The 12,643-nt window shown below is 46.3% G+C and overlaps 1 protein-coding gene across 12 annotated transcripts in view; it reads left to right on the forward strand.

Annotated features, from left to right (window-relative positions):
- PLXNA4 (plexin A4) overlaps positions 1-12,643 on the forward strand; it is a 418,723-nt gene that overhangs the window by 38,581 nt on the left and 367,499 nt on the right. For all 12 annotated transcript variants that reach the window (XM_035566562.2, XM_035566564.2, XM_035566563.1 and 9 more), the window contains exon 3: positions 8,690-8,872. In XM_035566562.2, coding sequence (XP_035422455.1) covers positions 8,690-8,872 — 183 coding nt within the window. The remainder of the gene's footprint in view (positions 1-8,689; positions 8,873-12,643) is intronic.

A 12,643-nucleotide genomic window follows, 5' to 3' on the forward strand; every position in this document is an offset into this window, starting at 1 on the left:
ATCTGCCAGTAACATGGATTCATTAACCTGGTGGTGTTTCAGACTGGATTTTTAATTGCACCTTCGCTCATAATGCTAGGAGTGTCTTCTCTGCAAGTGGCCAAGAAGCACGTCTGTCATTTTGCTGAGGACAGTATTGGCCTGGGGGCCCAAAAGTGAAATACCTGTGCTGTAAGAAGAGCACATAGTCAGTCTAGTTTTCTTCTTTTGGGGACACAAACTGTTTCCTTCTGATAGCCTGCTGCTGCTTCCAGAGCAGAAATGCTGCTGCTGACCAGACCCATGCCTGCAGTAAGGCAATGTTCACAGCAAAAGTGGCAATATGAGTTAAGGAACATGCCATGGGCTGAAAAGCATCTGCACCTGCTGCTCACTGGTCCTGTGGCTGTGGCACAGCTGTGGTCTGTCTCCAGGGTCTGCAGCAAGAAAAAAGAAAAGCAAACTTAGCACCGATATTGCTTAAATTTTGCAGTATTGGGGTCTAGAGTATACTTAGGGGTTCACTAATCAATGGATATTGTACACATCTATTGGCATGGTAATCAGGCAGAAATTCAGAATTAGAAGATGCTAAATTAATAGCCACTGTTACTTCTTAGTAATAATCAGTCAGCTCTGCTGAGCAAAAGGCCCGAAGACTAAAGAAACCTGTTAGTCCCCATAAGAGAGGCAGCCTCCTCTTCAGGAAATTGCATATTTTACGATGTGGAGGTGGATGGTAGAGGCTGTTGGGAAGCCTTATGCTCCCAGTCCAGCAGGAACATAAATGCAGACATAACAAGTCTGTACCACATTAAGATTCTGCAGCACTCTGGAAACTTGACACCAGCCCTTGAACTGATGCTTAAACTGCAGACCCAAAAACCAAACACTGGTACAAGTTCTAGTTAATTTGAGCAACTTTTCCCTGGTCTTGTGTTCCTGAATTATATTTGAGTGAAAACCTCTTAGCATAGTGGGTACAATTTCCCTGTAATTGGTAAAGTTACTGTAAGTGCACTGTCATTTGTATATGGTGACATGTAATTGCGTGGTAACCACTGCTGTGGTTGCACAAGTGAAAAGCAGCGTGCAATTATAATGTATTTCCAAATGCTGGCTCTTTATCCAGCTTCCATTATATCACTAAGCACCCTAGGGAAATGGTACTGGATACTGGATATTTTTGTATGTCGTTAGACTGCGGGCTAACTGCTGAAGAGTGGGTTTGTTGGTGAGCTGTGCTATCTTTGGTCAGTGGCCCAGGGTTCCCATCTTTTTGCCCACAAAATTTTCCCAGGCCTTGAATTGCAGATGACAAAGGTCTATAGCTGTTGGTGGTCACCGGGCAAGCCCACAATTCTTTTTTCCTGACCCAGTGTCAGGAATGCATGTGATGGGGAGGGCAGTAACAGGCATCAGATTATGTGAATGATGTGGCACAGGGTGAGTGTCAGAGGAGCTGTCTCCATCCTGCACCAGGACCTCATGGCTAGACACTGATGATAGGCACTGCCTGCAATTTGGTGGTCCTGCCACAGTTCACAGCACAGAACGTGGAGAGAAGGTTGTATGAGCCAAGTCCACGTGTCCCAGTGGAGTCAGAAGGGAGAGATAGAGGTCAGAAGCAGAGATCCTGCTAGGAATGCAGGAGGTCAGAGGCAGATCCAATCCAGCTTAAGGGTACTGAAAATTCCTGGTGACAGATTTTCCTAGGACATCCATCTCTCTAGATTTTTAAATACATTGTGGCGTAGGATACATGTCCATCCTCATCAGGAAGCTCAGTCCTTGCTGTTGAGAAGATCTTGCACACAGGTGATGAAGAGACCCTGGGACCTTGCAAAGATTCAATTGCATATTGCTGTTAATTTCTTACTGCTGTTGGCTCCCTGGCTCTGCTGGCAACACAGGCAGCCGTAATGTATGCATTCCTTCCATCATCTGGAGTAGCCAAGCCTGAGATAACAAGAGTGAGAAGCCAAGTAACTGCCACTGTATGAAGACAAGGCTATTAGGCATTAGCTGTAAATCAAAGGCGGGAGACTTGACTGTTGGGACAGCCTTTATCCCCAGTGAGTCTGGGGAATTGCTTTGGAGCCTGCTGAGATATCTGGAAAAAGGCCCTTGTGCTTTGATTGGGAAAGAAGATTTTGCACAAGTGAAAGCAAGGAGGAACGAGGGATGGCTAATCCTTTACCGAAGCTTTTCCCAAAATATGGATTAGGCCATATTTGATTATCAAGGGCTGTTTCAGAGGCAAATTCCTAAAGCAGATGTTTAAGGGACACTTGCAGATCAGTAGGAGCACTGTTTGCACTGGCCCCCGAATACCTTGCACTTTAGCCTGTAGTGCAATGCCCAGCACCTCTGCTGGTCAATCAGATGAGGTCAACGAGGGAGGTGCGGTAATCAGAGCTCTAACCCTTCTGCTGAATTTGGGGGTTGTGGGGACTCGGTGAATCTCTAGAGACCTAAGCCAGCATGAGCCTTGTAAAACCATTCTCTTCAGGAGCATTTGGATGCGTTCATCGTTTATTTGATAGGCTTAATCCTGGAGAAGGCAGATGCCTGCCAGAATCCTCCTGTAAATCAGGGCCATTCTTTGCACATCCTTCCTATTTCACTGGCGAACGTGACACTTGGCCACAGTGTCACTGCTGCAGATCAAAGCTCTGGTTGCCGATGCAGGGAGTGGTGGCAGGAGCAGACAGCAGCCTCTCACCAGCTGGCTCCCCACTGCGCATCAGCCTGAGATGGAGAGGCAGCTGGTGGGACTCGGGAGGGCATTTATGCCCTGGGAGCTGCCAATCACTCTCACGTGAAGATATTTTGGATATGTAAAGCACCTAATAAACCTGTGTTTAGCAGCTTCCCTGGGGCAGAGGGGCAGTGAGTAATATTCCCTCACTGGCAGGTGGAACATGATGCGGGATGCTGCTTTGACTCCATTCCAGCATCTCAACCACAAGGCCCCCCCTTCCTTTCTGAGTTACCTACAGACCACACTGTGAATTTCTGGGTTAGATTTAACTGCTCAAGATGCAAGAATTGCTGATTGCTTTCCTGCCTCTTTAGATCTTCCCTTCACCCCTCCCTGATATCCCAGCTGGCGTGCCAGCAGTGTTGCGAGCAGAGTGAATTCATGTCCTCACCTCCGCTTTCATTCTGGAAAGTCGTTAACGTGAAATTGCCAAGCAGAGAAGCTCCAGAGAGTTTAACGTGGCTACTTTATATTGCTGTTAGGAGTGTCTGGAATTGAAAATAAACCTGTGCTTGCAACTCCTGACCCTTTCATCATAAATCCAAATTTCCTTATGTGTTTCTCTTTGCTGAAGAAGATGACTGTATTTCTGCCTTTACAAAGATGTTGAGCGTGCAGCTGAGAGCCACAGCTGCACAGCAGCTAGCTGATATTTATTTGTAGGGTTTCACTTGCTGGTATTTTTTTATTTTTGTAGACAATCCCCAGGGGAAATAATCCCAATGTGTTAAATGAAAATAGTTTTCATGCGATGTGTGACTTGCTGGCCTTACTCTTCCTCCAAGTTCCTTCTTGGGGGACTGTTGTCTACCTTCAAACTGTAACTGTGCAGTTGCTTCTCCAGCATTTGTGCAAGGGCACATGACTGAAAAGCTTGGCCTGATCTGCCCTCAACCACCCATTCATGTCTCAGAGGTTAAGGTGTGCTGTGATGGTCCTAGCTCTCATCTGAACTTCATCTTTTTAATGCACTGATTTCACTCTTCAAACTTGTTTTGGTGTTTGGATGTGTCCTTCCATAAATAATCTCAGGGAATTGAGATGAAATCTGTGGGCTTAAAGTTAGTTTTGTGTCTGTAGGTGGGAAAAGCATGATTTCAGCCCCATTAAAGTTAGGTCTGACTTCAGCTGGAGCCAGACCCAATCTGTTGGAGGAGGAACTAACCTGTGGCAATTGGATTAATTAAGCCTCAATAAGTTGGGGATGTGCTGTAGATGAACTACAGGTTATTGTGTTTGATGCTGGGATTTCTGGGTCTATAACCTCTTAGGGTTTTGCAGGCAGATAAGAGATTATTCTGGCTATGTAAGCTCTGATACGCATCCACAGCAGTCATGCTCTAGCTAACACATCCCGGCTGTTGATAGAGTGCGTTGCAGAGGACTCAGTACCGTATTCTTTCAGCCACACAAGCTCAGACCTGTCTGGGTGCCTGGAGAACAAGCAGAAGTAGCTTGCATCTCCCTGAAAAATAACACAGGGAACTCCTGTCTGAGATACAATGTCCTGGGTCACGCAGGAAGGTAGAGCAGATGATTGCTGGGCCCCTTTTGGCCTCTAAACTACTTTGGACCGTGCTGCTGGGAGGTAGCATACAATCATAGAATGCTTTGGATTGGAAGGGACCTTAAAAATCTTCTAATGTCTTTGCATTCCTCCCAAGCTATCTGTCCTTGCTTCCACCCTCTGTAGGCCTCCTCTTTCTGTTTGAATTTGTCCAGGAGCTCCTTGCTCATCCATGCAGGCCTCCTGGTGTTTTTGCCTGACTTCCTCTTTGTTGGGATGCATTGCTCCTGACCTTGGAGGAGGTGATCCTTGAATATTAACTAGCTTTCTTGGGCCCCTCTTCCCTCCAGGGCTTTGTCCCTTGGTACTCTTCCAAGCAGATCCCTGAAGAGGGCAAAGTCTGCTCTCCCAAAGCCCAGGGTAGTGAGCTTGCTGTGCTCCCTCCTTGCTGCCCTCAGGATCCTAAACTACACCATGTCACAGTCACTGCAGCCAAGGCTGCCCTTGAGGTTCATGTTCCCCACCTTCCTCCTTGTTGGTGAGAATGGGGTCCAGCATAGCACCTCTCCTTGTTGGCTCATCTATCACTTGGATAAGGAAGTTACCATGAATGCTTTCCAGGAACCTCCTGGATTGCCTATGCCCTGCTGTGCTATCCCTCCAACAGATAGCAGGGTGGTTGAAGTCTTCCATGAGGACCAGTGCTTGCGAATGTGAGGCTGTTTCTATCTGTCTATAAAAGGCCTCATCTGCTTGGTCTTCCTGACCAGGTGGCCTGTAGCAGACCAGCACTATAATGTCCCATGTCCCTGCCCTCCCTTTAATCCTGACCCATCAGCTCTCTGCCAGCTATTCATCCATCTCCAGGCAGAGCTCCTTGTGCTCCAGCTGCTCATTGACATTGAGGGTGATGCCCTCTTCTCGCCTCCCCTGCCTGTCTTTCCTAAAGAGCCTGTGTCCTTCCTAACACCCTAGTCATGGGAGCCATCTCACCACGACTCCATAATGCCAATGAGGTAATAGCCTTGCAGGGTATGACATCTCTAACTCCTCTTGTTTATTACTCCTGCTACCTGCATTTGCATAGAGACATTTGAGTTGTACTCCTGATGAAGCTGACTTCCTAGCTGGAGTGGCTGGAATTCCTTTGTGCTGCTCTTCAGGTGCTCTCCTGCTGACCCATGACCCTTCTCCAGGCTCTGGGCATCTATTGCTGACACTGGCATCAAACTGGGAGGAGTGGGATGGATTGGGATTTTCCTCACCTGGCAACTGTAGTTTAAAGCCCTCTCCACCAACCTGGCAAGCCTATGACTGAAGATGCTTTTCCCCTTCTCTGACAGGTGAACCCCATTAGCCCCCAGCAGACCAGGGTTCTCAGAGCGAGTCCCATGGTCTAAGAAGCTGAACCTCTGGCTGTGGCACCAGTCCTGTAACCATCTGTTGATTTGCCAAATTCAACTGGCTCTTTCAATCCCCTTCCTTTTGAATGGGGGGGTTGATTAAAAACCTGCCTGCGGTCCTGAGTCCTTTCCTGCTGCTTCCAGGGCCCTGTAATCCCTCCTGATGCTCCTCAGACTGCTCCTGGCTGCCTCACTGGTGTCCATGTGAAACAGCAGCAGCAGATAATAGTCCTTAGGCTGTATGAGGCTTGGTGGTCTCTTCGTGACAACCTTGATATGAGCCCCCAGTAAGCAGCAAAATTCCCTCAAGAGCAGCTCAGGTCAGCAGATGGGCACCTCTGTACCTCTCAGAGGAGAGCCTCCAGCTGTTGTCACCCACAGCCTTTTCTTAGCGGGACTGGTTGTTATGTGGGGAGCAGACTGGGCTGTTTTACTCAGCCCCAAACCCCTGCAACAGGTCTTTTCAGTCAGCAGAGGGGTGAAGTGCTTCTGTAAGGGCACCTCATGCTTTGGGGGAAGGCCCTTCCTCCTGCTGGTCCTCATCGTTTTCAGCTTCCCCTCTGTGGTGCTATTGCACAGCCCCCTTCCCTCCTCACTCTGCCTTCTGTGAGTGCTGCTGGGGGAATTTTGGGCTGTTTGGCCACGGGCTGTGTCCCTGCTGCAGACTGCCAGGATCCAGGTAACTCCTCCTCAGCCTCCCTGCTGCTATGTGGCCTTCTCACAGCCTCTTGCAGCTCGACCACCAGCTGCAAGAGGTCCTCCACCTTTGGCAAGCAGGCAGGCCTGCCACCAGCCCCCGCCCCAGGGGAAAGGCTGCTGCTGAGGGAGCAGGGACTCCATTACTACAACTAACAAGAGCTGCCAGCCTCTGCCAATCTCTTGAGTGTCCCAGGGGCTTTGCTGTGCCAGGGGGACCCCTTGGCCTGTGCCTGTTCTGCTGGATTGCTCTCTCTTTTCACTGCTTGACAGAGTCATTTGCTGTTGTTTGAGGTGGATGTGCTGCACCCTAGGGAAGTTGTCTGCTGGTCCTATCGAGTTTTTCACCCTCTTGGTAGAGAAGAAAGAAAGCTGTTTTGTATTTCTTATTTTCTTCCAGCACCGTGTCAAAACAGGGTTTTCCCTTGCCCCTTTTTCTACGATTTGTAGAAGGTGTGGGGATCTTTTGCTTTCAATCTGAAATGATTCTTCCCTCAGCTTGTCAAGTGTTTCTGGGCAAACTGACTTCAAATCCTGGATTCTTTTCAAATCCTGCTTCTGTGGGATAATTCAGGTTGGAAGGGACCCCAGGAGGTCACCCAGTCCAGCTTCCTGCACTAAGCATGGTGCATGCTAGGCTTAGGCTTGGGGGACTTCTGGAGTCCTTTTGCTGTCACTTGCTGTACCACAAGGTGATCCAGTGCATTCCGGGGTTGAAAGGATGGTTTGTTCTTCAACATACCTCCTTTCCTTGATTATGGGGATGATTTAGGTGACTGCTGTAGGCCACTTTTTAAGATTTCATGTTGTTGAAGCTAGGTGAGGTGGATCCTGTGCCAGGCGATGTGTCAGGTAGCAAACTGGGGAACAGAAGGCTGGTAACACTGCATCAGACCAACATGCTGCTCCTCCACCTCAGTGTCCCACACCTTGCAGAAAAATCTGGGTAGTGTTGCTGCTTCTGACATCTTTGGTACTTCCCGAGTAATCAAGCTGTGTTTCTTTTTTTTTTTTTTCTCCTTTTCTTCCTGAGCTACATAATAAAACCGGGCATGTTCTCATTATCCACAGAAACGCTCGACTCCAGCAAGCCATGCTGTCATGGGGGTCTGCAGTGTGGTGATCAGCGCGGTGGTGCTAGACCTCAGATGAATTTGGTCTTTGGATCTGGGATGCAGATTTGTCTTAAATTTTGTGCTAGCATTGTAGACTAGCAATATCCTGTCTGCAGCTCATAAACGCTCTTGATCTGATCTGTAATTGCACGTTGAGATGGTGTTTTAGCTCCGAAAGGGCAGTCCTCAAACACTAATGACTTTCGCAGGCCAGAGCTCAGGCTAGCTCTTACTAATGGCTGTTTGAATTCCTTGTAGATTTTATTTGTTTATAAATACATTTAGGACACATTATTCTTCCATTCAGCAAAAACATCTGTAATTATTTCCCGTAATTGCTGGGTGAGGACAAAATGAATCAACGCTCAGGCTTTTGCTGCCTGTGTGAACTCAATCAAGGAGCAGTACATATTCTAGCCGTGCTTCCCAGAAGATGTGATCTCAGATAAAGAAGATGGTCATAGCTCTTCTTTATCAACATAAGAAAATCCGGTGACTTTCTTGTAGACTGAATTATTGCTTTTCTAGGCCTTAGTCCAAAAAAAAAAAATAAAAAAAAAATAGGTGCTTAGCTTCAGATGTATAAGTGGTCACACTGAAGTCAATAAAGTCTAATAGCTTTGGCAATTGCATGCTGTAATATTTGAAACCTCATCTTTATTTGTGTTACTCTGTGGGACCTTCACACTGCCAACCTGTATTAACCTTACCTGTTTTCCAGATCGTGCTGTGAGGTAGGATAGAAGAGTTGTCCACATTGTTTTGCTGTTGCTCTTCTGTAACTCCCTCAAGTTGAAGGAAACACCATCTTATTTGCTAATGTAGATTTAGCTCAGTGGTTCTTATTCTGGATCCCTGGGGAATGATGTGCAAACATTACTTTTGACAGACCTAGAAATGTTTAAAACTTTCAACAGACTTTGAGTGTGAGGTAAAAGAGACTGGTAAAGTAGTAGGAAAAATGCTTAAAATAATATATCCTTCTGGGCTGTCATTCAAGAGAAACAAGTTTCCAGTGCTCCTTCTGTCTGTAACTCATCATGAGACTTTGGACAATTTATTTCCACCTTTGTAATCCTCTAGTCCTGCCTTTGCCATCAATTTGTCAGTCTGCATAAATTATAGGCATATTGCATAACTTTGTCCCCAGTTGGATGGATACTTCGCAGATAGCTAAAGAATTGGTGGCTTCACTTTTTCATACTGTTTTTCTTGTTGTTTACAGCTGTTAACGATTGATGACAATTTCTGTGGCCTGGATATGAATGCCCCATTGGGAGTATCATCAATGGTGCGTGGGCTCCCCATTTTTACTGAGGACGGAGACAGAATGACATCCGTGATTGCCTATGTCTACAAGAACCACTCCCTGGCTTTTGTGGGAACCAAGAGTGGGAAGCTCAAGAAGGTAAGACCTAACGGTGTCCTCTAACTCTTATTTTCATGTTCTTATGGAGATTGGCAGTGTTTTGTTGAGTGTGAGTGCAGTCCTTATTGTAAGGTACATCACCTGCATTGAGGATGGCAAATGTTGTTTTGGTTGGCAAAAAATTGCATTTGACCCCTGAAGAATAAAGCTGATGTGAGGAAGGAGAAAGGCAGACTCCCAAACTGTTTTTATCTGCAAAAGAATATCTGAAGCCAAACCGCGGGCAGACTTGATGCAGTTTAAATCCAACAGATTTTTTTTGTGTTCAGACCATCTCTAATTAAGTAGTTGATCACATGGTACGTGCTGGAGAAAACATGATTGTACGTGAAGTTTGTTAAGAAACAGGATTCATGCTCTGGAGGTCTTTCTTCAGAGCAATGTGACTTCACCACAAGCCCAGCATGGGATTAGTGGTTGCTGGGTGCTTGTCCTGAAGGAAGAGTGTTTCCAGCAAAAGGAAGCTATCTGAATGATAATGAGCTTTATGCTGGTGGAGTAACCATGGCTGATGCCACAGAAATAAATGCATTCTTTATTGTGTTTGAGCTTATGTTCCTCACTCTGCATTCTCACGAAAAATATGCCTGTTGGACAGCTGTAGCTCTGTCGTGTAACAGCTGCTGCAGTACCTCATGTGAGGTGGTAGTAGAGGGCTTAAGAGGTGGAAGCTGGGAATTTTTTACCTGTGCTTTTGGTAGGTGCTTTTCTATAAGCAGCAGCAGGTGGTAGAAGTGATCTTCTCATGTTAATGATGGGCTCCACATCCTTTTCAACACCTCTGTGCCAGGCTGGCAATGTTTGAATGCTTGGACTGGGCATGTTGCAAAATATTATGTGTGAGGAGCTTGTGGCTTTGTCAGAAGAATGGAGCTGGGTGAGACACTGGAAGAGGAGGTTGGACAGAGCCTTGGGGGTTGCGTTGGGTGTTGACACCTCTTTGAATTCCTTTTTGCAAATAATAACTTCGAGCTGGGGAGATGATGGTGCTATTAAAAGGTTGCCCATATGGTTTGTATGAATGATGGACAGAGTGGAAAGGAGGAAGGGAGTCATTTGTTCATGGATGCATAAGGAAGATCTAAGATCTCTGGTTTTGTTCCTCTACCTGCTGCTTCACTTAAAAAGGTTATCAAAGTTTTAAGCTCTGATGGCTTGGCCCCCATGCTGTGTGAGGTTTGTAAGGGGAACAGGATCGTGCCCACTGACAAACATCTGCAGTCCTGTTCAACAGAGGAAAGGCTGCTGATGCTTTTGTAAAGAGTAAGGTGTTTTTTGTTTGTTTGTTTGTTTTTTAACAGTCTGTTCAAGCATGTGGAAAAGGAGCCAAATAGTTTTTTAAACCATTGTAATAAAAATAATCTCCTCCCCTGACTAATTAGGTTTTGCTTCCTTGTCATCTATGATATCATAATAAGCTGTTTAGTTCTCCAGCCAGTCTCTTGGGGAAAGAAATAGGACAGCTGAGATCTGAATAGTAAATATCCGGAAGACCTAAATGGTTAAGAATGACGCTGCTTCTCTGCACTTGCAAGCATTTGGTTTTTCTTTTGGCTCCAGGAGAAGCAAACTCAGACATAGCTCTGTCTTTGCCTTTGCAGGTCACATTGCAGAATCCAACATCTCTTTTTTTAAAAGGGGAAAATAGGAGTGAGAAAGCTTTTTGTTTTTTACCGAGCGTGGTGCTGAGTGGGGACAGCCTTATAGGGTAAAGAATGAGAAGAGGCGAGCTGAACTAACTGATGTAACTTGAGAAAGCTGCGTTTTATTCTCTTTTTCCTAACATGATGAATGTTCTGTCTGCGGTAGTTAGTGCGGTGGGTGTGTGTGTCAGAGCAGGGCTGGAGCCATGGGCTGAGATCTTCATGGGCTGAGTAATTCTCCATCAGGGAGGCGGCATGCAAAGCTGACTGTCAGTGCAAAATGAAGCTCCCCCAAACTCGAAGGATTGTTTTGGACCAATTGAGCCTGGAAACATTTACTTCCCGCAGGTTCAGCCTGGTCCTTGCTATGACTTCTGCAATCACTGACTCTCCTCCAGGGCTCCTGAAGGTATCTGAGCTCAGGACACCAGCCTGCTTTCTCCTCCAAGGGCCACACGAGGCCAATTTGGCACTCAGTTTTTTTTCACTTGATATTCCTTGGTCCCTGCCAAGACTTCATGGCCTTTCGAAGCTTTGTTTTCCATCCTGGCTCATCAAACAGGTGCTTTTGAATAGGAAGCAAGGGAAATACTGTGTTGGTAATTGCAACTCCTGCACAATCCATTACGTTAAAATGAAGTTTGATTTATGTTTAAAAAAAAAAAAAAGCATATGGGTAAATTGAAATAAGCTATATGAGATGAGATTAAGCACCGTGTACCAGTGGACGAAGCCCAGGGGCTGTCATTTTCCTGCTGCCTGCTGGGTCCTGCCACGCACAGCACGTACTGCTGCTTCTCCTGGTACTTGGAGAGGCCACGGTGAAGCGTTTCTGGCTAGCACAAGGAGATGGGTTATTAGATTATCTTCAACATAGCAGGATCTGCTCAGCTGTTGTGTGAAAACTCACCGCAAGTAATTAGAAGGCGGTTTTGGAGAAACTTCCCTTATTTTTTCTTCCAGTTTCAGTCTTTTTCTCTGTTTCTATTTCTGTATGAAAGATACAGACCACGTGTCAGATTTTGATGCATGCAGTCCGTGGAAGCGCTGCGAAATACTCGCAGTCATAAAGCACTATCTGGTAGTTGATATACAAATGTCACGTGTCAGAGGAATTTATCCAGTGGCACACAAACCTGAAGGAAAATATTGTGCTTTACAGGAACATATCATTAAAATGAAAACTAGCAGCGTATCAGGAATCTGCCCGTGTAACCAAGACAACAAAGAGAGAAAGAAAAGGAAAAACCGAGATAGAGATAGGGTAGGAAAAGAGTGAGTGAAAGAGAATGACAAGGCTGGCCCCAGCTATTTCACTGCCCTGGGCAAAATACATTTTGCAACCCTCTCTCCTTCCCACAGCTACATGTGCAGACCAACAGGAAAGCTCTGAATAATGTGCTGTAGAAATATGCCCTACAAGTCTGCCAGCTTGTCCACAGCGCAGCGTGGCCCTGCAGAATGGTGATATAAATAGGAGAAAAATGCAGAGCTATGAGAAGGAAAAAAATTGTCCCTGTCCATATCTTGTGGTGGAAACCACAGCCTGTGGATTAAAGGGCTGCTGGGTGCTGGTGTCATCTTGGGGGTGGAGAAGGTGGTCCGGGGATAAGTGGGTTGGGAAATGGACACATTTAGTTCTTTGCTCTCCCAGAAGCTTCTGGTCTTCCTCTGTTTCCCTTCTGCAAAGGGAAGGAAGTACTTTGTTTGCTCTAAGGAGTGTCAGGAGAAATTAATGCACTAAATGTTGCAAGGGGCTCAGGAACAAAGCGTTAGGATCGTATCAAACAGCTCAAACAGGCAAATCAGGTGAGATGGAAAACACAGCTCCTGACCACTTGTGGGCATTGAAGATGTTGCGGTACTTTTTAGTGAGAAATATTTCATCTTGCAAGCTTTGGTCAGATCCCGTATCTGTAATTACCCGCTGTCCTGCAGCGTCCCCTGTTCCTCCGTACTGTGCTGGTAAGCATTGCCACAGCTTTAGGATGCTCCAGGGTGCTTGGTGGGCTTTGAAGGCAGAATGAGCTCCTGCGTATGGTGGGAGGTGCTCGATCCTTATTCACTTGAATTTTTAGTGGTTGCTTTCACGAGATATGAAGGTTTG

The sequence above is a fragment of the Cygnus atratus genome, chromosome 1, assembly GCF_013377495.2.
Source record: "Cygnus atratus isolate AKBS03 ecotype Queensland, Australia chromosome 1, CAtr_DNAZoo_HiC_assembly, whole genome shotgun sequence".
NCBI classification, from domain to species: Eukaryota; Metazoa; Chordata; class Aves; order Anseriformes; family Anatidae; genus Cygnus; species Cygnus atratus.